Source organism: Oncorhynchus keta, chromosome 11, assembly GCF_023373465.1.
Source record: "Oncorhynchus keta strain PuntledgeMale-10-30-2019 chromosome 11, Oket_V2, whole genome shotgun sequence".
NCBI classification, from domain to species: domain Eukaryota; kingdom Metazoa; phylum Chordata; class Actinopteri; order Salmoniformes; family Salmonidae; genus Oncorhynchus; species Oncorhynchus keta.
The window spans coordinates 28,562,096-28,586,748 of NC_068431.1; the positions used below are offsets into that span (position 1 = coordinate 28,562,096).

At 41.7% G+C, this 24,653-nt stretch overlaps 1 protein-coding gene across 2 annotated transcripts; it reads right to left on the bottom strand.

Moving 5' to 3' along the window:
- Positions 1-83: 83 nt before the first annotated feature.
- Positions 84-21,061, bottom strand: LOC118390016 (derlin-2-like). Of its 2 annotated transcripts, XM_035780129.2 has the most exons (8): positions 20,920-21,034; positions 18,876-19,005; positions 15,207-15,272; positions 14,970-15,043; positions 14,649-14,742; positions 14,035-14,230; positions 13,554-13,644; positions 84-589 (listed from the first exon to the last, which is right to left on the bottom strand). In XM_035780129.2, exons 2-8 carry the CDS (start codon positions 18,966-18,968, stop codon positions 484-486), a joined length of 720 nt encoding a protein of 239 aa, XP_035636022.1. In that variant the 5' UTR covers positions 18,969-19,005; positions 20,920-21,034; the 3' UTR covers positions 84-483. The 2 variants fall into 2 exon arrangements, with proteins under 2 accessions (XP_035636022.1, XP_035636021.1); XM_035780128.2 differs by lacking the exon at positions 18,876-19,005 and having other exon boundaries at positions 20,920-21,061.
- Positions 21,062-24,653: the final 3,592 nt, after the last annotated feature.

Here is a 24,653-nt window from a genome sequence, read left to right on the forward strand (position 1 = left end):
AAGCACTCTTTTGGGACTGAAATCACATTAATGAATTAAATCAAATATGGAACACCTTACAAAAAACTGACAAAGAAAATATATCCAGCAATATATGCCACACGTTAATTATATATATATTTATTGAAGTAAAATGAAAAAAAAAAAAAACCCAGATCTGAATTCATTCAGATTTTTGCCTCAGTTTCCCATATTGACAATATTCCCCCAGAGATAAAGCCAAACATCAACACAACCAAAGGTTCCCCATCAAAAGTCCCTTGCTGTTGTTACTTCCTCATGTGGTCTTAAAGTGACAGTCTGGCTTATAGAATAGTTTGAGGGAGATGTAAGCCACACACCAATCTCAGAAAAGCTCTGGTTGGATACTGGCGTTCTCCAATCAGAACTAGAGAAATACGTTTTTTTTTAAAGATCAAGTTTGTCCCCCTGTCTCGCTAAGGGAATGTCCATAATAAAGTGATCCTGTGGTGGGGGGCTAGGTTAACCCCCGAGGCGCTGTCCCTCTCCCCATGCGAACCCCCCTGGACGCTCCCCGGGAAGGGGGTTGTAGTTGGCATCTTCTTCTGGAGTGTCAAACAGCATCTTACTGTGGTAGAGACAAAATAACAGACAGGTTACATATGCACAAACCAAAACGAGGTACAATATGCTTAAGATACTTTTAATAATACAGTACCTTCAGAAAGTATTCACACCCCTGGACTTTTTCCAAATTTTAATGCATAACAAAGTGACATTACAATAGCTTGAATTGTAAACAGCATGGGTGGTGGTACTTGGATTATTATTTTTTGCATGATAGTACTTTAAGTGTCAATATTTCAAGAATAAACTAAATACATTGAGAATAAAGTTGTTTATATTTCCAGATTAATGTATGGGATTTAAGTGCATGTCTCCTTGTTGTTGTGCGCACCACCTCTGAAATGCCAAGTTAGATGATACTTTAAAATTGCCTTTAGTTAGATGGAAATCTGGAGACTATCGGGTAGGAGGGGAAGCTTAAGTACTAAAACAGGTGTTGATAACGTGGTAGCGTGGTAAACTAGAACAGCTTGTTCCATGAATTAGTCACACAAAAAAATGATTAGCTGATAACTACAAAACAAACATGGATAATATAGAGAATCTGGAACCATTTATTGATCAGAATTTTGAAGAAAAAAAACAGATACATCGAAGCGAACAAGGGAAGACCTTTCCTCGAGTTTTGCGAGCGAAACCGGAAGGAAGCCGCAGTCTAAAATTCTAAATTTAACATTGGAGGGGACGTTTTTATAACGGTCTCCAGAAGATAGAGTATTACTTACAAGCATGAGCGAGCAGTTAAACTGGATCTATTGCCTGGGGTACTGGGGGAGGTTGAGGCCTCAAAAACAGGAATGGATTACAGGAATAAAATGGGAGAAATACGAGTTGAAAATAAGATATTGAAAACTACCGTGGACTCCCTTAAAGACACTTCAGAGAGGCTACGGTATGATAAAACAATGAAAGCTGAATTACTATATCTAACGTGCATAATTATGAAAATTTTTATACATTTACATTTAAGTCATTTAGCAGACGCTCTTATCCAGAGCGACTTACAAATTGGTGCATTCACCTTATGACATCCAGTGGAACAGCCACTTTACAATAGTGCATCTAAGTCTTTTAAGGGGGGTGAGAAGGATTACTTTATCCTATCCTAGGTATTCCTTAAAGAGGTGGGGTTTCAGGTGTCTCCGGAAGGTGGTGATTGACTCCGCTGTCCTGGCGTCGTGAGGGAGTTTGTTCCACCATTGGGGGGCCAGAGCAGCGAACAGTTTTGACTGGGCTGAGCGGGAACTGTACTTCCTCAGTGGTAGGGTGGCGAGCAGGCCAGAGGTGGATGAACGCAGTGCCCTTGTTTGGGTGTAGGGCCTGATCAGAGCCTGGAGGTACTGAGGTGCCGTTCCCCTCACAGCTCCGTAGGCAAGCACCATGGTCTTGTAGCGGATGCGAGCTTCAACTGGAAGCCAGTGGAGAGAGCGGAGGAGCGGGGTGACGTGAGAGAACTTGGGAAGGTTGAACACCAGACGGGCTGCAGCGTTCTGGATGAGTTGTAGGGGTTTAATGGCACAGGCAGGGAGCCCAGCCAACAGAGAGTTGCAGTAATCCAGACGGGAGATGACAAGTGCCTGGATTAGGACCTGCGCCGCTTCCTGTGTGAGGCAGGGTCGTACTCTGCGGATGTTGTAGAGCATGAACCTTCCGGAACGGGCCACCGCCTTGATGTTAGTTGAGAACGACAGGGTGTTGTCCAGGATCACGCCAAGGTTCTTAGCGCTCTGGGAGGAGGACACAATGGAGTTGTCAACCGTGATGGCGAGATCATGGAACGGGCAGTCCTTCCCCGGGAGGAAGAGCAGCTCCGTCTTGCCGAGGTTCAGCTTGAGGTGGTGATCCGTCATCCACACTGATATGTCTGCCATATCAATGGGAATAAAGGAGAACAAAAACTATCAGTCAACAGAGGGAAAAAGTCAAGGTGTTCATGAAACGTAATCAAGATGTCAGACGAACATGTGGAAACAATTGATTTTTAAAGAGCTCCACGTTTCGGTGGCAGAGCAGAGGGATGGCCCCGTCCGATCGTAGTCATGCTAACCCACTACATAATGAAAATTGCCTTGTTTACAACAGGGTAGGGAATTGAACACCCCATTCTCTATTAATGAACAATTTCCTCATGAAATAGTGGAGAGACGACGTGCCCTGTACCCCAGTTTCAAAGGGCTCCGAGCAGAGAAACAGAACGTTCATCTAGTGGTTGATAAATTATATGTAAACAACCAAATGTTAAAGGACTCGAAGATTACAACGTGGCGGTGAGTGATAGCTACCTCCTGTTGAAGTAGTCCCCAATATATTGCTGCTGCATTGCTGACGCCATTTCCGGTCACAACTTGCAGACTTGTTACGTGTTGCTGTGCGTTTTGTTGCCAACCTTACTTTGCTACCTGATAACCAAAAATATAAACGGTAATTAAAAAGTAAAAACGTAAAGTTTTTCCCTCACTCAACTTTTTTTCATTTAACTTTTTACTCCGGACGCTTTATCTGGACATGGTTCGTCAGGACCTCCAACAGCCGAAGCTAAGTAGTAACATTAACATGATGCCTTCTAATTGCAGTCGCTGTACTCACAATATACAGGAGAACGATTGCCTACGGTGAAGATAGCTGTGTTGCAAGCCCAGCTTCAGACGCAATCGTTAGGCAGTGTAGGAAAGGCTGAAACAGCGTCTGTGCCACCAGTAAGTACAGATAGTAACGTTAGTATAAATCCACCCGCATGGTACCCGCAGCCGGACAACTTTCTCATGGTTTGTGGGGGGAAATGCAGTAGGAATGCTCAACCGGTGTCGCTCATTCAGCCGACAGAAACTTTCAACCGGTTTTCCCCATTAAGCAGCGAGTCGGAGTCTGAGGCCGAGCCTTCTCTTGTATCTCTACTCCTCCCGTTACGGGGTCTGAGACGCCGAAGCTTCCCACCATTAGCTCTCACAAATTGAAAACCCTAGTCATTGGCGACTCCATTACCCGCAGTATTAGACTTAAAACGAATCATCCAGCGAACATACACTGTTTACCAGGGGGCAGGGCTACCGACGTTAAGGCTAATCTGAAGATGGTGCTGGCTAAAGCTAAAACTGGCGAGTGTAGAGAGATATTGTTGTCCACGTCGGCACCAACGATGTTAGGATGAAACAGAGGTCAGAGGTCACCAAGCGCAACATAGCCTCAACGTGTAAATCAGCTAGAAAGATTTGTCGGCATCAAGTAATTGTTTCTGGCCTTTGAGGAGTGACGGACTCCATCCTAGCTGGAGGGGTGCTCTCATCTTATCTACCAACATAGACAGGGCTCTAACTCCTCTAGCTTCACAATGAAATAGGATGCAGGCCAGGCAGCAGGCTGTTAGCCAGCCTGCCAGCTTAGTGGAGTCTGCCACTAGCACAGTCCGTGTAGCCAGCTCAGCTATCCCCATTGAGACCGTGTCGGTGCCTCGACCTGGGTTGGGCAAAACTAAACATGGCGGTGTTCGCCTTAGCAATCTCACTAGGATAAAGACCTCCTCCATTCCTGTAATTATTGAAAGAGATCGTGATACCTCACATCTCAAAATAGGGCTACTTAATGTTAGATCCCTTACTTCAAAGGCAATTATAGTCAATTAACTAATCAATGATCATAATCTTGACGTGATTGGCCTGACTGAAACATGGCTTAAGCCTGATGAATTTACTGTGTTAAATGAGGCCTCACCTCCTGGTTACACTAGTAACCATATCCCCCGTGCATCCTGCAAAGGCGGAGGTATTTACGATAGCAAATTTCAATTTACAATTCACTATTGTTTTCACTATATATTTGACCTCTTGGGGATGTCATTCAAAAACATAATGTTAACTTCCACTGCTTTGCAGATGACACACAGCTGTACATTTCAATGAAACATGGTGAAGCCCCAAAATTGCCCTCGCTAGAAGCCTGTGTTTCAGACATAAGGAAGTGGATGGCTGCAAACGTTCTACTTTTAAACTCTGACAAAACAGAGACGCTTGTTCTAGGTCCCAAAGAGATCTTCTGTTGAATCTGACAATTAATCTTAATGGTTGTACAGTCGTCTCAAATAAAACTGAAGGACCTCTGCGTTACTCTGGACCCTGATCTCTTTTGACGAACATATCAAGACTGTTTCAAGGACCGCTTTTTTCCCCCATCTCCGTAACAAAAATCAGAAACTTTGTCCAAAAATGATGCAGAAAAATGAAGCCATACTTTTGTCACTTCTAGGTTAGACTACTGCAATGCTCTACTTTCCGGCTACCCGGATAAAGCACTAAATAAACTTCAGTTAGTGCTAAATACGGCTGCTAGAATCCTGACTAGAACCAAAATATTTGATCATATTACTCCAGTGCTAGCCTCCCTACACTGGCTTCCTGTCAAGGCAAGGGCTGATTTCAAGGTTTTACTGCTAACCTACAAAGCATTACATGGGCTTGCTCCTACCTATCTCGCCGATTTGGGGTACGTCACTTGAGTGGGTTGAGTCACTGATGTGATCTTCCTGTTTGGGTTGGCAACTTGTGTTGTGCTGTGGTGGAGATCTTTGTGGGCTATACTCTGCCTTGTCTCAGGATGGTAAGTTGGTGGTTGAAGATATCCCTCTAGTGGTGTGGGGGCTGTGCTTTGGCAAAGTGGGTGGGGTAATCCTTCCTGTTTGGCCCTGTCCGGGGGTATCATCAGATGGGGCCACAGTGTCTCCTGACCCCTCCCATCTCAGCCTCCAGTATTTATGCTGCAGTAGTTTGTGTCGGGGGGCTAGGGTCAGTTTGTTATATCTGGCGTACTTCTCCTGTCTTATCCGGTGTCCTGTGTGAATTTAAGTATGCCCTCTCTAATTCTCTCTTTCTCGGAGGACCGGAGCCGTAGGAGCATGCCTCAGGACTACCTAGCATGATGACTCCTTGCTGTCCCCAGTCCACCTGGCCGTGCTGCTGCTCCAGTTTCAACTGTTCTGCCTGCGGCTATGGAATCCTGACCTGTTCACCGGACGTGCTACCTGTCCCAGACCTATTATTTGACCATGCTGGTCATTTATGAACATTTCAACATCTTGGCCATGTTCTGTTATAATATCCACCTGGCACAGCCAGAAGAGGACTGGCCACCCCTCATAGCCTGGTTCCTCTCTAGGTTTTGGCCTTTCTAGGGAGTTTTTCCTAGCCAACATGCTTCAACACCTGCATTGCTTGCTATTTGGGGTTTTAGGCTGGGTTTCTGTACAGTACTTTGAGATATCAGCTGATGTACAAAGGGCTATATAAATCAATTTGAATATATATATGTGCACCGCACTACAAATATGGATCCATTTGTTTTTTACAAAAACATTGTTTTGTACTTTTTTTTTTTGTTGCATTAACAACTTTTACATTTTATATTCATGTCGTCAAACTTATGGTAGAGGTTAGACTTATGGTAATGCAGAATGGGTATGATGAATGTATGCTTTTTAGGCAACATAGAACTTTGGACTATATGGACATAATATCATGTTTTGATTTAGGGGAAGGAGAAGATAGGTAAGGCTGACCTTTTTTCTTTATGATTTTTTCTTTATTTAATTTGAAGATTGTACATTATAAATACCACGGTTGTTTTTTTTAGTTTAATATGACTTAAAAGCTGTTAAGAGTGCGGCCCTTGTTCGCCGATGTGAATCGGAACCATTACCTTTTAAGATAAAACTTAGATTTATGGGGCTAGGATAAACAATTATATAATTAAATACCTGCCTAGGTTCTCTATTGGAACAGGCCTATATGATCCTAAAATAATTTGTGTTATTAACCTTTTACATTTAAAAAAATTCATCTCAATATAAAACATGTAAAAGGATGATTAATTCTTCCAATACACACCGGACAATGGATGGATTAGATGTTGTCACAGGGTTGTCTAGTGTGTCGTGGGCTGGTTGACACTGGGAGAAAGTGATTAAAATTTACAGAAGCACTTCTCTAAGCGAGAGAAAGGTATATTATAGAAGCTATTTATGCTACCTTTTAAATTCTTGATCCTAATGATATAGGCCTAGGTGTAAAACAGCCGAGGTGATGGCGCAACGACCCTGGAAATCCATGGGTGGAAAGAGAGTTGGTTTGTGTGATCACGCACTCCGTAGCCGATGTGAGTAAAACACTCCACACTGCCCTTTCCCACCTGGACAAAAGGAACACCTATGTGAGAGAATGCTGTTCATTGACTACAGCTCAGCGTTGAACAACATAGTATCCTCAAAGCTCATCACTAAGCTAAGGATCCTGGGACTAAACACCTCCCTCTGCAACTGGATCCTGGACTCCGGACGGGCCGCCCTCAGGTGGTAAGGGTAGGCAACAACACATCTGCTACGCTGATCCTCAACACTGGGGCCCCCTCAGGGGTGTGTGCTTAGCCCCCTCCTGTACTCCTTGTTCACCCACGACTGCGTGGCCAAGCATGACTCCAACACCATCATTAAGTTTGCTGACGACAACAGTGGTAGGCCTGATCACCAACAAATTGAGACAGCCTACAGGGAGGTCGTCAGAGACCTGGCAGTGTGGTGTCGGGACAACAACCTCTCCCTCAATGTGAGCAAGACAAAGGGAACTGATCGTGGACGACAGGAAAAGGTGGGCCAAACAGGCCCCCATTAACATCGTCGGAGCTGTAGTGGTTGAGAGTTCAGTTCCTTGGTGTCCACATCAAACTATCATGGTCCAAACACACCAAGACAGTCGTGAAGAGGGCACGACAACACCTTTTCCACCCTCAGGAGATTTGGCATGGGTCCCCATATCCTCAAAAGGTTCTACACCTAGCAGCACCATCAAGAGCATCCTGACTGGTTGCAGCACCGCCTGGTATGGCAACTGCTCGGCATTTGACCGTAAGGAGCTACAGAGGGTAGTGCGTACAGCCCAATACATCACTGGGGCCAAGATTCTTACTATCCAGGATAGAGGTCGACTGATTAAAACGGAATGGCCGATTAATTAGGGCCGATTTCAACTTTTCATAACAATCGGAAATCTGTATTTTTGGACACAGATTTTAAATTTTAAACACATTTATTTAATCTTTATTTAACTAGGCAAATAAGTTAAGAACACATTCTTATTTTCAATGACGGCCTAGGAACGGTGGGTTAAATGCCTTGTCAGCTCAGGGGATTCAATCTTGCAACCTTACAGTTAACTAGTCCAATGCTCTAACCACCTGATTACATTGCACTCCACGAGGAGACTGCCTGTTATGCAAATGCACTAAGCCAAGGTAAGTTGCTAGCTAGCATTAAACGTATCTTGTAAAAAACAATCATAATCACTAGTTAACTACACATGGTTGATGATATTACTAGTTAATCTAGCGTGTCCTGCGTTGCATATAAGCGATGCGGTGCGTATCGTTGCTCCAATGTGTACCTAACCATAAACATCATCGCCTTTCTTAAAATCAATACACAGTAGTATATATTTTTAAACCTGCATATTTAGCTAAAAGAAATCCAGGTTAGCAGGCAATATTAACCAGGTGAAATTGTGTCACTTCTCTTGCGTTCATTGCACAGAGTCAATGTACATGCAACAGTTCAGGCCGCCTAATTTGCCAGAATTTTACATAATTATGACATAACATTGAAGGTTGTGCAATGTAACAGGAATATTTAGACTGATGGATGCCACCTGTTAGATAAAATATGGAACGGTTCCGTATTTCACTGAAAGAATAAACGTCTTGTTTTCGAGATGATAGTTTCCGGATTCTACCATATTAATGACATAAGGCTCGTATTTCTGTGTGTTAGTATGTTATAAGTAAGTCCATGACTTGATAGAGCAATCTGACTGAGCTATGGTAGGCAGCAGCAGGCTCGTAAGTATTCATTCAAACAGCACTTTCGTGCAGGGCAACTCCCGAGATTAGGCTTGTGTAACCAATGTGAAATGGCTAGCTAGTTAGCGGGTTGTGCACTAATAGCGTTTCAAACGTCACTCGCTCTGAGACTTGTAGTAGTTGTTCCCCTTGCTCTGCATGGGTAACGCTGCTTCGAGGTAGGCTGTTGATGTGTTCCTGGTTCGAGCCCAGGTAGGACCGAGGAGAGGGACGGAATCTATACTGTTACACTGGCAATACTAAAGTGCCTATAAGAACATCCAATAGTCAAAGGTATATGAAATAAATGGTATAGAGAGAAATAGTCCTATAATAACTACAACCTAAAACTTCTTACCTTGGAATATTGAAGTCTCATATTAAAAGGAACCACGAGCTTTCATATGTTCTCATGTTCTGAGCAAGGAACTGAAACGTTAGCTTTCTTACATGGCACATATTGCACTCCTACTTTCCTCTCCTACACTTTGTTTTTGCATTATTTAAACCAATTTGCTTTTTTGGTCCTCCAATAAATCGGTATCGGCGTTGAAAAATCATAATCGGTCAACCTCTAATCCAGGACCTATATACTAGGCAGTGTCAGAGGAAGGCCCAAAAGTTGTCAAAGACTCCAGTTTCCCAAGTCATAGGCAGTTCTCTATGCTATCGCATGGCAAGCAGTACCAGAGTGCCAAGTCTAGGACCAAAAGGCTCCTCAACAGCTTCTACCCCCAAGCCATATGACTGCTGAACAATTAATGTAATGGCCACCCGGGCTATTTACATTGACATGCCCTCCCTCCCTTTGATTTTACACAGCTGCTAGTCGCTGGTTATCATCTATGCATAGTCACTTTACCCCTACCTATATGTACAAAATAACTTGACTAACCTGTACCCCCTGTATATAGCCTCGTTATTGTGTTACTTTATTTAGGAAATCTTTTCTTAACCCTTTCATGAACTGCATTGTTGGTTAAGGGCTTGTAAGTAAGCATTTCACAGTAAGGTGTGTTCTATTCGGAACATGTGACAAATACCATTTTATTTGATGTGTTGGGTACAGAGATGGGGTACTCATTTACAAATCATGTTAAACACCATTATTGCACACGGTGAGTCCATGCAACTTGTGACTTAAGCACATTTTCACTCCTAAACTTACTCGTATGAAAAAGTTTGGGTACCCGAGGCTGCATAATAATTTACTCTGTCGTCACAGAAAATGACCAGTGGCATGCCATTCATTTTCTAATAAAAGCTGAGTACTGGGGTATTGTCCAGACAAAGATTTTTAGTGTAGCAACATTAAGTTGTATGAAATTAAATCAAGATGTGAAAAATAGGCTATGCAAAAATGTGGGCACCCTTGTCATTCTGTTGATTTGAATACCTGTAACTACTTAGCACTGATTAATTGGAACACACAATTGGTTTGGTGAGCTCATTAAGCCTTGAACATAGACAAGCGCATCCAATCACGAGAAAAGGTATTTAAGGCCAATTGCAAGTTGTTCTCTTTGACTCTACTCTGAAGAGTGGCAACATGGGGGCCTCAAAACAACTCTCAAATGACCTGAAAACAAATATTGTCCAACATTATAGTTTAGAGGAAGGCTACAAAAAGCTATCGCAGAGATTTAAGCTGTCAGTGTCCACTGTGAGGAAATGAAAGACCACAGGCACAGTTCTTGTTAAGGGCATAAGTGGCAGGCCAAGTAAAATATCGGAGGCAAAGGATGGTGAGAACAGTCAAACAGCCCACAGACCACCTCCAAAGACCGACAACATCATCTTGCTGCAGATGGTGTCACTGTGCATCGTTCAACAATTCAGCGCACTTTGCACAAGGATAAGCTGTATGGGAGAGTGATGCGGAAAAAGCCTTTTCTGCACACACGCCACAAACATAGTCGCTTGAGGTATGCAAACGCACATTTGGACAAGCCAGCTTCATTTTGGAATAAGGTGCTGTGGACTGATGAAACAAAGATTTAGTTATTTGGTCATAACAAAGGACGTTATGCATGGCGGCAAAAGAACACAGCGTTCCAAGAAAAACACTTGCTACCCACAGTCAAATTTGGTGGTGGTTCCATCATGCTGTGGGGCTGTGGCCAGTGCCGGTACTGGGAATCTTGTTAAAGTTGAGGGTCGCATGGATTCCACTCAATATCAGCAGATTCTTGGGAATAATGTTGAAGAATCAGTCACAAAGTTGAAGTTACGCCGGGGCTGGACATTTCAACAAGACAACGACCCAAAAACACTGCTCAAAAATCTACCCGTGCATTTATGCAGAGGAACAAGCACAATGTTCTGGAATGGCCATCCCAGTCCCCAGATCTGAATATCATTGAGAATCTGTGGGATGATTTGAAGCGGGCTGTCCATGCTCGGCAACCATCAAACCAAACTCAACTGGAGATGTTTTGTAAGGAGGAATTGTCCAAAATACCTTCATCCAGAATCCCGACACTCATTAGAGGCTACGGGAAGCGTCTAGAGGCTGTTATTTTAGCAAAAGGAGGCTCTACTAAATATTAATGTGATTTTTCTATTGGGGTGCCCAATTTATGCACCGGTCTAATTTTGTTTTGATGCATATTGCACTTTCTGTTAATCCAATAAACCTCATTTCACTACTGAAATATTACTGTGTCCATCAGTTATTTGATAGATCAACATGAAATTGCTGATCCAAACACCAAATTATTTATAAATGGAAATCATGGAAATTGTCAGGGGTGCCCAAACTGTTTCATACAACTATTTAGTCTTGCCATAACAAAGTAAAGACATTTCAGCTTTTCATTTTTTATGAATTTGTAAACATTTCTAAAAAACATAATGCCACAAAATCTAAATTTCATCCATTTTAAATTCAGGCTGTGACAAAATGTGGGGGGGGGAAAAATCAAGGGGTCTCCCTTGACTTTTTCCACACAAAAAAAAATGTTTCTTATTCTAAAATTGATTAAATACATAATTTTACACAAAATACCACAATTATGAAGTTTAGACATGTTTGCTAATTTATCCAAAATAAACAGCTGAAATGTCTTGATTCAATAAATATTAAACCCTTATGGCAAGCCTAAACAGGGGTAAAATGTTGCTTAACAAGTCACATAAGTTGCATAAGTATTCAGACCCTTTGCTATGAGATTCGCAATTGAGCCGAGGTGCATCCCGTTTGCAATGATCATCCTTGAGATGTTTCTACAACTTGGAGTCCACCTGTGGTAAATTCAATTAATTGGACATGATTTGGAAAGGCACTCACCTGTCTATACAAAAGGATCCCACAGTTGACAGTGCATCTCAGAGCAAAAACCAAGCCATGAGGTCGAAGGAATTGTCCGTAGAGCTCAGACAGGATTGTGTCGAGGCACAGATCTGGGAAAGGGTACCAAAAAATGTCTGCAGCATTGAAGGTCCCCAAGAACACAGTGGCCTCCATCATTCTGAAATGGAAGACGTTTGGAACCACCAAGACTCGTCCTAGAGTTGGCCACTCGGCCAAACTGAGCAATCGGTGGAGAAGGGCCCTGGTCAGGAAGGTGACCAAGAACCCAATGGTCACTCTGACAGAGCTCCAGCTCCTCTCTGTGGAGATCAGAGAAGCTCCCAGAAGGACAATCATCTCTGCAGCACTCCACCAATCAGGCCTTTATGGTAGAGTGGTCTGACAGAAGACACTCCTCAGTAGAAGGCATATGACATCCCATTTGGAGTTTGCCAAAAGGCACCTAAAGGACTCTCAGACCATGAGAAACAAGATTCTCTGGTCTGATGAAGCCAAGCGTCACGTCTGGAGGAAATCTGGCACCATCCCCACGTTAAAGCAGTCAGGACAGAGAAAATTACAGTAAAAGCCTTGAAGTCCTGAGCACTCTGGGGCAGGTTCTCAGAATGGAATGAAGGTTCACCTTCCAACAGGACAAGCAGAAGTGGCTCGGGAGAAGTCTGAATGTCATTGAGTGGCCCAGCCAGAGCCCGGACTTGAACCCGATCGAACATGTCTTGAGAGACCCGAAAATAGCTGTGCAGAGTCGCTCCACATCCAACCTGAGAGAGCTTGAGAAGATCTGCAGAAAAGAATGGGAGACACTCCACAAATACAGGTGTGCCAAGCTTGTAGTGTCATACCCAAAGAGACTCAAAGCTGTAATCACTGTCAAAGACGCTTCAACAAAGTACTGCGTAAAGGGTCTGAATACTTACGTAAATGTGATATTTCACTTTCTAAAAACCTGTTTTTGCCTTGTCATTTTAGGTTATTGTGTGTAGATTGATGAGGAAGTAAAACAATTTAATCAATTTCAGAATAAGGCTGTGTGGAAAATGTGGAAAACGTCAAGGGGTCTGAATACTTTCCAAATGCACTGTATGTTGCTCATAAGGGCTGGGAATTGCCATGGACATCACGATATGATATTATCACAATACTTAGGTGCCAATACAATTTGTATCACGATTTTATCCTGTGATTTTGTTGTGTTTTGAAATTCCAAACATTTTGCTCACCATGTCTGCTGCAGAGAGAGCATGAGAAATTAGTTTTGATCTGTCATGGAAATAAAAGGGCTGAAAACATGTTGGCTCACTATTTAAAAATAAGATTTATTACAAATCAATACTTGGAGTGAAAGTATCAATACTTCATCGTCCAATCATCCAAAATAATCATCCAAATAATATTGCGACATGTACCTAGCAATTTTTTCCCCCCGTCGCTATTGCTGATCTGATAAATAAATGGTATATTTCTACTTTTAGCTATTGATGTGCCTTTCCTTTTCTAGAATCATCATACCAATCAACAAACCATTTTTTATGGCCTTTTCCAAGGACAGCTTACCTTAAGACCATGCCAAAACATTGGTTATTACAACATTGTTAATGTTGGCAATATCCATATAAGAATAACTATTGCTTACTCTAACATGCCCCCTGTCTCTCCAGCAACATTACCATCTCTCAGCAGACTCATGGCCTAAATACTGCAGTTTTAAACGTAAGACAATAATACATTAATTCCTGGACTGTATTAGAACCATATCAGACTTCTAAATGGCCAAACTTACAGAAAAAAAGGAGTCTTGAGCCATCTGCCACCACCTGGCTGGTTTGGGAATACATCCTCAAGAAAGAAGTAGACATGACCCACAGCGATACCTTAGGGAAGGGAGTACATTGACCAGTTAATTCACTAGGGATGTGACTACATCAGTATCGCGATATTCTTTCCATGGCAAAAATGAAAAGACAAAGCAAATCAAACTCTTTGGTGCTTTAAAAAAACTGCTGTATGTAAAATAGTGTGCTATAGCATGGGAAATAAATAAATGTGACTCTGGATGACAACATTAGGGCCGTTTTCCTGAAGGAGTTAAATCCACTGTGTGTTTTCTTTCCTTGCCGCGATACTTACGAGTATCGCAATACTGGTATCGTACCGGTCCCACTCCTCAATGGTCAATAAGGCAATGCCCTTTTGGATCTTAAAGCCATTAATAACGTTGATGCATTACAGAAATGATTCATGGTGGTTAGGGTGACTGGTACCTAGTAAATCCACAATGATAGAGTTCCCCAGCAGCAGAGAGAACCCCATGAGCACCCACGGGAGAAAGGGCGCCTGAAAGTTCAGCAGACCAAAGAAGTTCATGCGAACATTGGGGTTGCGCCTGCTCCACACGTACACCAGCATGATGGTGAAGGCTTGGCCCAAGAACACCAGACTCACAAAGGTGCCAAATATCTATGTGCTTACTGAGAAAAAAAAAAGTTATTGGTGGCTGGAATTGGCATACAGTGGGTGTTTTGCAGTCCATAAACAGTCAGAATTATTTTAGTTGATTTTCTCTTTACTTAGGTTATGCTGCTATTAACTGCAGCCAACCAGTTAATGATGATTATGACAAATAGCCTAAACACAGCTGAAAAGAAATCAGCGGGCAAGGTGTGTGACTGTTTCTCAAGAGCTTCTCATAAGGGCACCTGTAGATATTTAATGTACACACATACAGCATTGTACAACAGTAGGCCCAAGTAAGAGATCAATCAGAAGCTTGCTAAGAATGTGACAAATAAATTAAGTCTATGTGGTATTGAACTCGACTCCTGTCTCGACTCCTGCAGTAGTAACTAAGATCATGACAGTAACAGAACAAGGATACAGTCATCAAAAGGCCACCAAAGAGGAACATAAAGACAAAGTCAGCGGTGCGGCCCCTGAAAGAGCCCTCCTCCAGCATACGACAGTATCGGTACCTGGAAGCCAACAGTTAAGGAAATCTGGCAAGTGCAAAGCAAACACTTAATCATGATGCATCTGTCTAATTATAGGTTACAAATTGATGAAACATGTCTAGTCTTGTTCAAGACAAGCATTTTATGAGTAGCATAGTGCTTCCAATCAAAGGGGAAGAAAAAAAATATGCAAACATCAATTTCACAAATAAACTCAGAGCAAGACATGTGCAGCGGAAAAAGGATACAAAAAAATCATATTGAAAAGGAAGTTGAAGCCAACTGGACCGAAAAATAAAAAGTTGGTTATGAGTCTCCATACCTACAAGACAGAACAGAGAAATCAGTCAACCTTGCATCTCATAGTTAAAAAAAAAAAAGAACTGCTACATTTACACAAAAGGTTTAAGATTAAAAACTTTAAACAAAAAAAAAAAATCATACCTGATACAGTAGCTAAACAGCAGATGATTGCATGTACTCACCTGATAATTCCTTAGTATCAAATCAGGATTGAAGTATAGTTGGAAAGGTGTGATGAGTTCTAATTGCTGAGGGTGGGAGCAAAGAAAACATCAATCAGTAGTTCACCTGGTCTGATTATACACCTCGTCTGAAAATTCCAAGTAAAGTCAACCATGAACCACCAATCTTGGAATTATTGACATTCCTTTTAATAGCAGTTAATAAACTGCAACTTTATGGTTAGAATGCTGAGGTTAACTAAGGTCAAAAGTAGCTACCAGTTTGTACGCCTGATGTGATAACCATGTTTCCGTAATTGGTGTTACAGGAAAGCCCTATACAAAAACTGCCATAGATTTTTCTACTAACCCGTAGTCGCCGATAAATGTTTTACTGAATCTAGAACTAAGAAAGTATATTAGAAAAGTCTCAAGTTGTAGGTGGCTCTACAAAAACTCAAAGATATTCAATCCAAGTTCCCTCGTCATTTTAGCTGCCAGTAGATGACAGCTCACCACACAGTGCGTCCAAAACAAATATCTACACACATTCAAGAGGCATCTCTCAAAACATGGATTTAATATCTCTCGGGTTTTCAGATTTTTGTAGACCCACCTGCACACTGACATTTCTAAAGACACTTTTTTTCGAGGAATCGTGAATAAAGAAAAAGTCAATTGCCAAGAACAAGGTAGTTGAAAAATCTATGGTGGTGTTTTGTATAGTAGGGCCCTATAGAATCTGTTGCAGAGAACGCAGACAGAATCACGGAACCCAAACATTAAAACAGAATTCAACAATATATATATTTTTAATTGCTATTGAATTTAGTAGGAAATCAATTACACGTATTGAACTTATTAAAAAATGCATTAACTTGCCCAAATTAATCATAAGAAAAGAACAAAGTGTCATTGTTTAAGGGCATGTAGTAAGCATTTTACGGTAAGGTATACTCATGTTGAATTCGGCTTGTGACAAATAAAACTTGATTTGATATGCATCGGTGATTCGTATTTTCGGCACAGGAATGCCCTTGTCTGTGTGTGTGGTGCGCGCGTACTGTATGTCTACACTTCGTGTAGCTGTTAGCGATGATGCCTATGATAACCTTCTGGTAGAGATGGAAAGGCTTTCCCAAAAACCTTCAATTAAATGCTAACTACAAAGTAGCCTATGCCTACCTGGTAGAATGATATGATTTGCATACTTCGCACTTACAATAGCCAGCAAATTCCAACTTGTTACGTTTGTTTATACTTTTTAAATTATATTTTACCTTTATTTAACCAGGCAAGTCAGTTAAGAACAAATTCTTATCTTCAATGACGGCCTAGGAACAGTGGGTTTAACTGCCTGTTCAGGGGCAGAACGACAGATTTGTACCTTGTCAGCTCGGGGCTACCCTGCCGCTACTGAGCTGCACTGGGGTCAGAACGCCATCATGGTTAAATTAAGACTCCACGGAGGAGGCGGAAAACGTACCTCGATGCAGCAATGGGATATGCCTCGGTACTCCAAATTTGACCTTTATCCAAACTGATACATTGAGAAGATTGAAATACTGCTAGTTTATCTGGAAAAATGCCCTTCTCATCCTCATGCCAGCTAGCAGTAGACACCGCAGCCATTTTGGAATGGCAGTGTAAGCCAATCAATTGTCTTAATTGTTCAATTAAACGTTTTCAAACCCATATCTTGCGCTGGCTCCAGTGTCTTAATCTAACCATGATGGCGCTTCGACCCGGGTGCAGCTCAGTTGAAAGGGTAATAACTACATCCAAATGAAATTCATCCCCCCCCTGAAATTTCAAAAGTGGCCTCCAGACATGGTTTAAGCAGTGTTGTGGACTTAGAATATCAAATTTAGCTTTTCTATTAAACTGAATCAGGCAAACCATTTAAAGATTTTTTGGGCCCTTGTATAGACCTTTCATGTAACGCACAATTAAGACATATCTGGCGTACAAAATGGTAGTTAGGTAAAAGGTAGGCAATAACAGGGATTTTTCTGCCACTGAAATTGTTGGGCGGGCGAAAAAATGCAAAAGAACAATAGCATTTTTTTACAATTATGTCAATGCATTGGAGATGGAAAAACACTTTCAGTGTTAACTTAAAACCAGCTATAAAAGTATGTAGAAAAGATCATGGACGTTCAGTGCATTCAGAAATATTCAGAACCCTTCCCCACAGTCATGTTACAAGCCTTGTTCTAAAATGGATTAAATAAAAAATCCTTAATCTACACACAATACCCCATAAAGACTAATTGAAATTGAGCTCAGGTGTATCTCATTTCCATTGATCCTTGAGAGGTTTTTAAAACTTGATTGGAGTCCACCTGTGGTAAATTGAATTGATTGGACATGATTTGGAAAGGCACTCACCTGTCTATACAAAAAGGTCCCACAGTTGACAGTACATCTCAGAGCAAAAACCAAGCCATGAGGTTGAAGGAATTGCCCTTAGAGTTCAGACAGGATTGTGTCGAGGCACAGATCTGGGAAAGGGGACCAAAAAATGTCTGCAGCATTGAAGGTCCCCAAGAACACAGTGGCCTCCATCGTTCTGAAATGGAAGAAGTTTGGAACCACAAAAGACTCGTCCTAGAGTTGGCCGCCTGGCCAAACTGAGCAATCGGTGGAGAAGGGCCCTGGTCAGGGAGGTGACCAAGAACCCAATGGTCACTCCGAAAGAGCTCCAGAGTTCCTCTGTGGAGATGGGAGAACCTTCCAGAAGGACAATCTTCTCTGCAGCACTCCACCAAATCAGGCCTTTATGGTAGAGTGGCCAGACGGAAGCCACTCCTCTGTAAAAAGGCACGACAGCCCTCTTGGAGGACTCTCAGACCAGGAGAATGAATGAAACGGATGAAACCAAGATTGAACTCAGTGGCCTGAATACCAAGCGTCACGTCTGGAGGAAACCTGGCACTATCCCTACAGTGAAGCATGGTGGTGGCAGCATCATGCTGTGGGGATGTTTTTCAGCGGCAGGAACTGGGAGACTAGTCAGCATCAAGGAAAAGATGAACGGAACAAAGTACTGAGATCCTTGATGAAAACCTGCTCCAGAGCGCTCAGGACCCCAGACTGGAGCGACGGTTCATCTTCCAACAGGACAACAACCATAAGCACACAGCCAAGACAACACAGGAGTGCCTTCAGGACCAGTCTCCGAATGTTCTTGACTGGCCCAGCCAGAGCTCGGACTTGAACCCGATCTAACATCTCTGGAGAGACCTGAAAACAGCTGTGCAGCGACGCTTCCCTTCCAACCTTAAGAGGATCTGCAGAGAAGAGTGGGGGAAACTCCAAATACAGGTGTGCCAAGCTTGTAACGTCATACCCAAGAAGACTCAAGGCTGTTATGAGGGGAAACTATTTGATCCCTTGCTGATTTAGTACGTTTGCCCACTGACAAAGAAATCTGTCTATAATTTTATCCGTCTAATTTTAATGGTAGGTTTATTTGAAGGGGGTCAAATACTTATTTCCCTCATTAAAATGCAAATCAATTTAACATTTTTGACATGCTTTTTTGTTTTTCTGTCTCACTGTTCAAATAAACCTACCATTAACCTGATCATTTGTCAGTGGGCAAACGTACAAAATCAAATACTTTTTTCCCTTCACTGTGTGTGTGTGTGTATATATATATATATATATATATTTTTTTTTTTTTACCCATTTTCGTGGTATCCAATTGGTAGTTAGTCTCGTCCCATCGCTGCAACTCCCGTACGGACTCGGGAGAGGCAAAGGCAGAGAGCCGTGCATCCGCCGAAACAAGTCGCACTGCTTGTTGACACAATTCCTGCTTAACCCAGAAGCCAGCCGCATCAATGTGTTGGAAGAAACACCGTACACCTGGCGACCATGTCAGCGTGTCACTGCACCCGGCCCGCCACAGGAGTCTCTAGTGCGCGATGGGACAAGGACATCCCTGCCGGCCAAACCCTCCCCTAACCCGGACGAGGCTGGGCCAATTGTGCGCCGGGTCTCCCGGTCATGACCGGGACTCGAACCCAGAATCTTTAGTGGCACAGCTAAAACTGCGATGCAGTGCCTTAGACCACCGTGCCACTCGGGAGGCCATGTAAATGCAATTTCTGTTTATTTTTAATATGCTTACCTGTTTTTGCTATGTCATTATGGGGTATTGTGTGTAGACTGATGAGAAGAATAAAAAAATGTAACCCATTTTAGAATAAGTCTAACGTAACAAAATGTTGAAAAAGTTAAGGTTCTTAATAGTTCCCGAATGCATTGTAGTGAGGAGAGCCTCATTCTGGTCCAGTCACTTAAATTGTGTCTTTTTTTGCAGGTCATCTAATGTATTTTTACTCACATTTCACAATCTGACAATGGTAGGCAACTGGAGGCTTTCAATTAGAATGTACTTTTTTTTTGATCATGGTTTTAGGTCAATCGGGCTCCCAAGTGGTGCAGCGGTCTAAGGCAGTGCATCTCAGTGCAAGAGGCATCACTACAGTCCCTGGTTCAAATCCAGACTATCACATCTGGCTGTGACTGGGAGTCCCATAGGGTGGCACACAATTGGCCCAGCGTTGTCCGGGATTGGTCGGGGCAGGCTGTCATTGTAAATAAGAATTTGTTCTTAACTGACTTTCCTAGTTAAATAAAAATAACAACTAAGATTTACTGAACTAAGCCGTTTGGGAGCCAAATGAAGGTTTCCTTTATGTGAACAGAGCCAAATGATCCGCCTCACAGAAAATACGCGGAATGTTCATCACTAGAAGCAAGTTGTCGGGTCGGGATAACAGTCTGGTGGGTTGACAGAAATACTTTCACAAAAAACTTCAATTGAATGTTAACTGCAAAGTAGGCTTACCTGGCATTAGTATATGATGAGAAAGTATATAATTTGTATATATTATTTGCAAACTTTGCCGTGAAATGAGCAGAAACAGTACAGTACAATCACTAGACTGGCACATTTGAAAGCACACAAGATGTGCAATTAAAGAGTAATTACACTCAAATGAAAATGTGCTCATTTTATTCGAACCCCCTCATTGTTTCACTATGAACAATTCTAATTTTGAGAGTGAAGCCCCCCTCAAAAATCTCAAAACAGATCAGATAAAACTAAGATAACAATTTGGGAAAATATATAACAGATTTTATAGGGCCCCCATTATAGTTGTTTCATTAACCATTATTTTAACAGGTATATTGACAAACAGTACACTCCTTTCTCTTGTACACTAAAGACATGAAGAGTAGCAGGGGAGTGAAGAGAACAATATGCCTTTTGAAAGATAGAAAATAAATGAGTACCTCACGACGTGTTTCATTTTTTAAAAGTATAATTCATGCTAGAAAAAGGTTGGAGACCTGCGCTCGTTACTGACCCTTGCCAATTTGATCAATTCTATCAAGGTCGGTGACAGCCTAACTACAGTCCAAACAAGAACGTTAATTTGGCGACACTAACACAGCTGTCTACAGTAGCTAATTGACGTACACTGTTGGGATGTAATCATTAGTCCAAGCAGGTATCAAACGTTTGATTTCGCAACGAAAACTAAAGTTTCTATTGGACAAATCCAGGTAGGACCCTCCCCGTTTGGTTCCTAGTGTTTTGCCAACGAGACGGCGTTAGCTACCAGCTAACCTTAGCAGACTGACATCCACGGCCAAGCCCTTATCCCATCTACATTGCCAACAAGAACGTGTTTCAGATTAAATTCAAATATCTTACCACAGCAGCGGTAGTCAGGACACAGGCAGTTGTGTATGCCCGAGTCACAAAAGGAATCTGTAAATATTCCTGTTGAACAGTCTGATAAGCCATTTTGGCACAACTGAACGCTTCCGGCACTTTCTTTACACGTCATCACAGGGTGTGATAAAGGGGAGTTTTTGTGAGTTTCTGTTATCTGTCATTGGTTTGTTTATTTTGTTTGAGCGAACCACAAACCTGTCAATCATATGGTAGAACAAACAATGGCAATATTTGATTGGTCCGCGTATGTCTCTACAGCGAATAGGATGAAGGGGGAGTGAGATTTTGTATACATGAGACCGCCTTTTCTTTCATGTATTTTTCATCCATCAAGAAGTTCGTTGTTGTCTTTTTCAACACCTTTTCTGTTTCTTTCTCTGTTTCCTTTCGTTATATTTCATCGCCACACCCACAAGGTGGGCTTTCACCCTCTCCTTATTTTTCCTCACTTCTACCATTCTCTCTGCTGTTTTAGCTCTGAGCGGCTCTTTTACTTTGTTCTTATCCAACATCACTCCATCTTTCTTTCCTCTCCTTTTTCTCCTGCTTTGCCCTGTCTCTCTGGGCACTTCTAGTTTCCATACCTTTACATTGATGAATCATCTGAAAATAATCAGACCCCTTGACTATTCCCACAGTTTGTTACTTTACAGCCTTATTCTAAAATGTATTAAACCCCCCCCACCAATCTACACACAATACCCCATAATGACAAAGCAAAAACAGTTAAAAGAAATAAATAATGATAATTTTATTTATTTTTATATTTAGGTAAATATTCAGACCCTTTACTCAGTACTCTGTTGAAGCACCTTTGGCAGTGATTACAGCCTCGAGTCTTCTTAGGTATGACACTACAAGCTTGGCACACCTGTATTTGGAGTGTTTCTCCCATTCTTCTCTGTTGACCCTCTAAAGCTCTCTCAGGTTGGATGTGGAGCATCGCTGCACAGCTATTTTAAAGTTCTCTCCAGAGATGTTTGATCGGGTTCAAGTCTGGGCTCTGGCTGGGCCACTCAAGGACATTCAGAGACTTGTCCCGAAGCAACTCCTGTATTGTCTTGGCTGTGTGCTTAGGGTTGTTGTCCTGTTGGAAGGTGAACCATCGCCCCAACCTGAGGTCCTGAGCTCTCTGGAGCAGGTTTTCATAAAAGATCTCTCTGTACTTTGCTCCATTCCTCTTTCCCTCGATCCTGACTAGTCTCCCTGCAGTGAAAAAACATCCCCACAGCATGATGCTGCCACCACCATGCTTCACCGTAGGGATGGTGCCAGGTTTTCTCCAGACGTGACACTTGGCATTCAAGCCAAAGAGTTCCATCTTGGTTTCATCAGACGAGAAAATCTTGTTTCTCATGGTCTGAGAGCCCTAGATGCTTTTTGGCAAACTCCAAGTAGGCTGTCATGTGTCTTTTACTGAGGAGTGGCTTCCATGAAGGCTTTATTGGTGGAGTGCTGCAGAGATGGTTGTCCTTCTGGAAGGTTCTCCCATCTACACAGAGTTACTCTGGAGCTCTGTCAGACTGACCATCGGGTTCTTGGTCACCTGCCTGACCAAGGCCCTTCTCCCTCGATTGCTCAGTTTGGCCGGACAGCCGCCTCTAGGAAGAGTCTTGGTGGTTCCAAACTTCTTCCATTTAAGATTGATGAAGACCACTGTGTTCTTGGGTATCTTCAATGCTGCAGACATTCTTTTTTTAAATTTTTTTTATTTATTTCACCTTTATTTAACCAGGTAGGCTAGTTGAGAACAAGTTCTCATTTACAACTGTGACCTGGCCAAGACAAAGCATAGCAGTGTGAACAGACAACAACACAGAGTTACACATGGAGTAGACAATTAACAAGTCAATAACACAGTAGAAAAAAAGAAAAATACATTGTGTGCAAAAGGCATGAGGAGGTAGGCGAATAATTACAATTTTGCAGATTAACACTGGAGTGTTTCACCACAAAAACCAAGGTATGAATACTGTTGTGTGCATGTTTTATTAATCATCAGTATAATTACAATTTTTTTGATTCACAGACTTCAGCTGCCCTACACCTCTGATGAATTTAACAGGAAACCTGTTCGATCACCATGCACTGCAAAATAATTCTGGCTATGGATACGGAGAACATCAACACATTAACATCAACACACCAGATGATACAGTATACCCATGCGTTGGACTTGGTGTTCTGTTGGGAGTTTACCTCATATTTGAATTATTTTATTCTGCTTTGCCACCTAAATCATAATAAACACTAAGAACTAAAATATGGTGTTATTGTTGTTATTGTTATGTGTTTTATTATTCATAATAATAATTACAAAAACGAACCCCAAAAGGTTCTTCGAGGATCCATTAAACTGAGCTCTTTGAAGAACCCTTTTGAGGGGTTATTCAAAGAACATGTAGTGGTTCCCCCACAGTTTTAATTTGAAGGACACCGAAAGGATACTCCAGGAACCTTTTCTTTTTGGAGTGTAGAAACATCAAGGATGATTAATGCAAACAGGATGCACCTGAGCTCAATGTTGAGTCTCATAGCAAAGGGTCTGAATACTTATGTAAATAAGGTATTTCTGTTTTTGCTGGAAAAGGGGAAGGAGTCTGAATACTTTCCGAATGCACTTTATGTTAGACAATGATCTGAGATATTATTATTACTCCATCTCTATAGTATGATACTTAGGTGACTTGTGACCTCTTTGACTGGTTAAATTGTGTACTGTGCCTGCTATTGCTCATTCTGCAACTGGTTTAGCTTTATTTCCTCCTCAATTCCCTCCCCCATTTCTCTTTCACCCATTTCTCTTCATTCTCCCTTTGCATTCTATAAATTTCAGTATTCTATTAATGTCTTTCTCCATCTCCTCACTTTCAGTCATCTCTTTCTACACCTCACTATCTCGTCTCTGCATTGATATGTGGAGAAAGTGTATTCATAATTTTTATTCTGTGTGAATCTTTTTTCCTTTCTTTTTCTTACTGTCTGACCATGCCAGATTTCGAACTTCAGATACCCTCAGGCTATCTGGTATAATCTAGTTAATACTAGTGAGTAGGCCTACATTTCTAAGTGATACAGAAACACTTTTAGCTACATATTATTTTCTGACTCGCCTGTTGGTCGTATACATGCAGTTGTCAAGAGTTTAAAAAAAGTACACACTTAAGAAATGATGCTGTAGTTTTATAATGTGGATGGTCCAGGTCAGAGCCATGTATTTTCTAAATATATGACTATGGTCCAGGCTAGTGGTTCTTTCTTTGGTTCTTCATTCTGTAGTTCTAGCCTTTTTGTTGCATTGTAATGAGATTATAAATGTGGCCTACTGGTCTAAAATCGCAGAATTCTGGAGATTTTAGAATAATACAAAATTCTTAATAATAATAATATCTATTTAGCTTTAATAGCGCTTTTCATTACAGATCATCTCAAAACGCATAAAAAGCAAAACAAACAACAAATTTATGTTGAAATGAAGATTGAATGTTTCTGTTTGGCTTTGGGTGAAAGGGTGGGAGTTGAGGCAGTTTGATTTGGACTTTAATTGTGTTATGTCTAGACAAAAGTCATACCGAGCCTTCTATTTAGAAAATCTAGCTATAGGTACTTATTAGTTCAGTTTTTGTCTTTATAGCTGCCTATAGATGTGGTCTCAATTCTCAGATATAAATCTTACATTTGCAGCCAAAGAAATGTGGTCTATTTGAAAT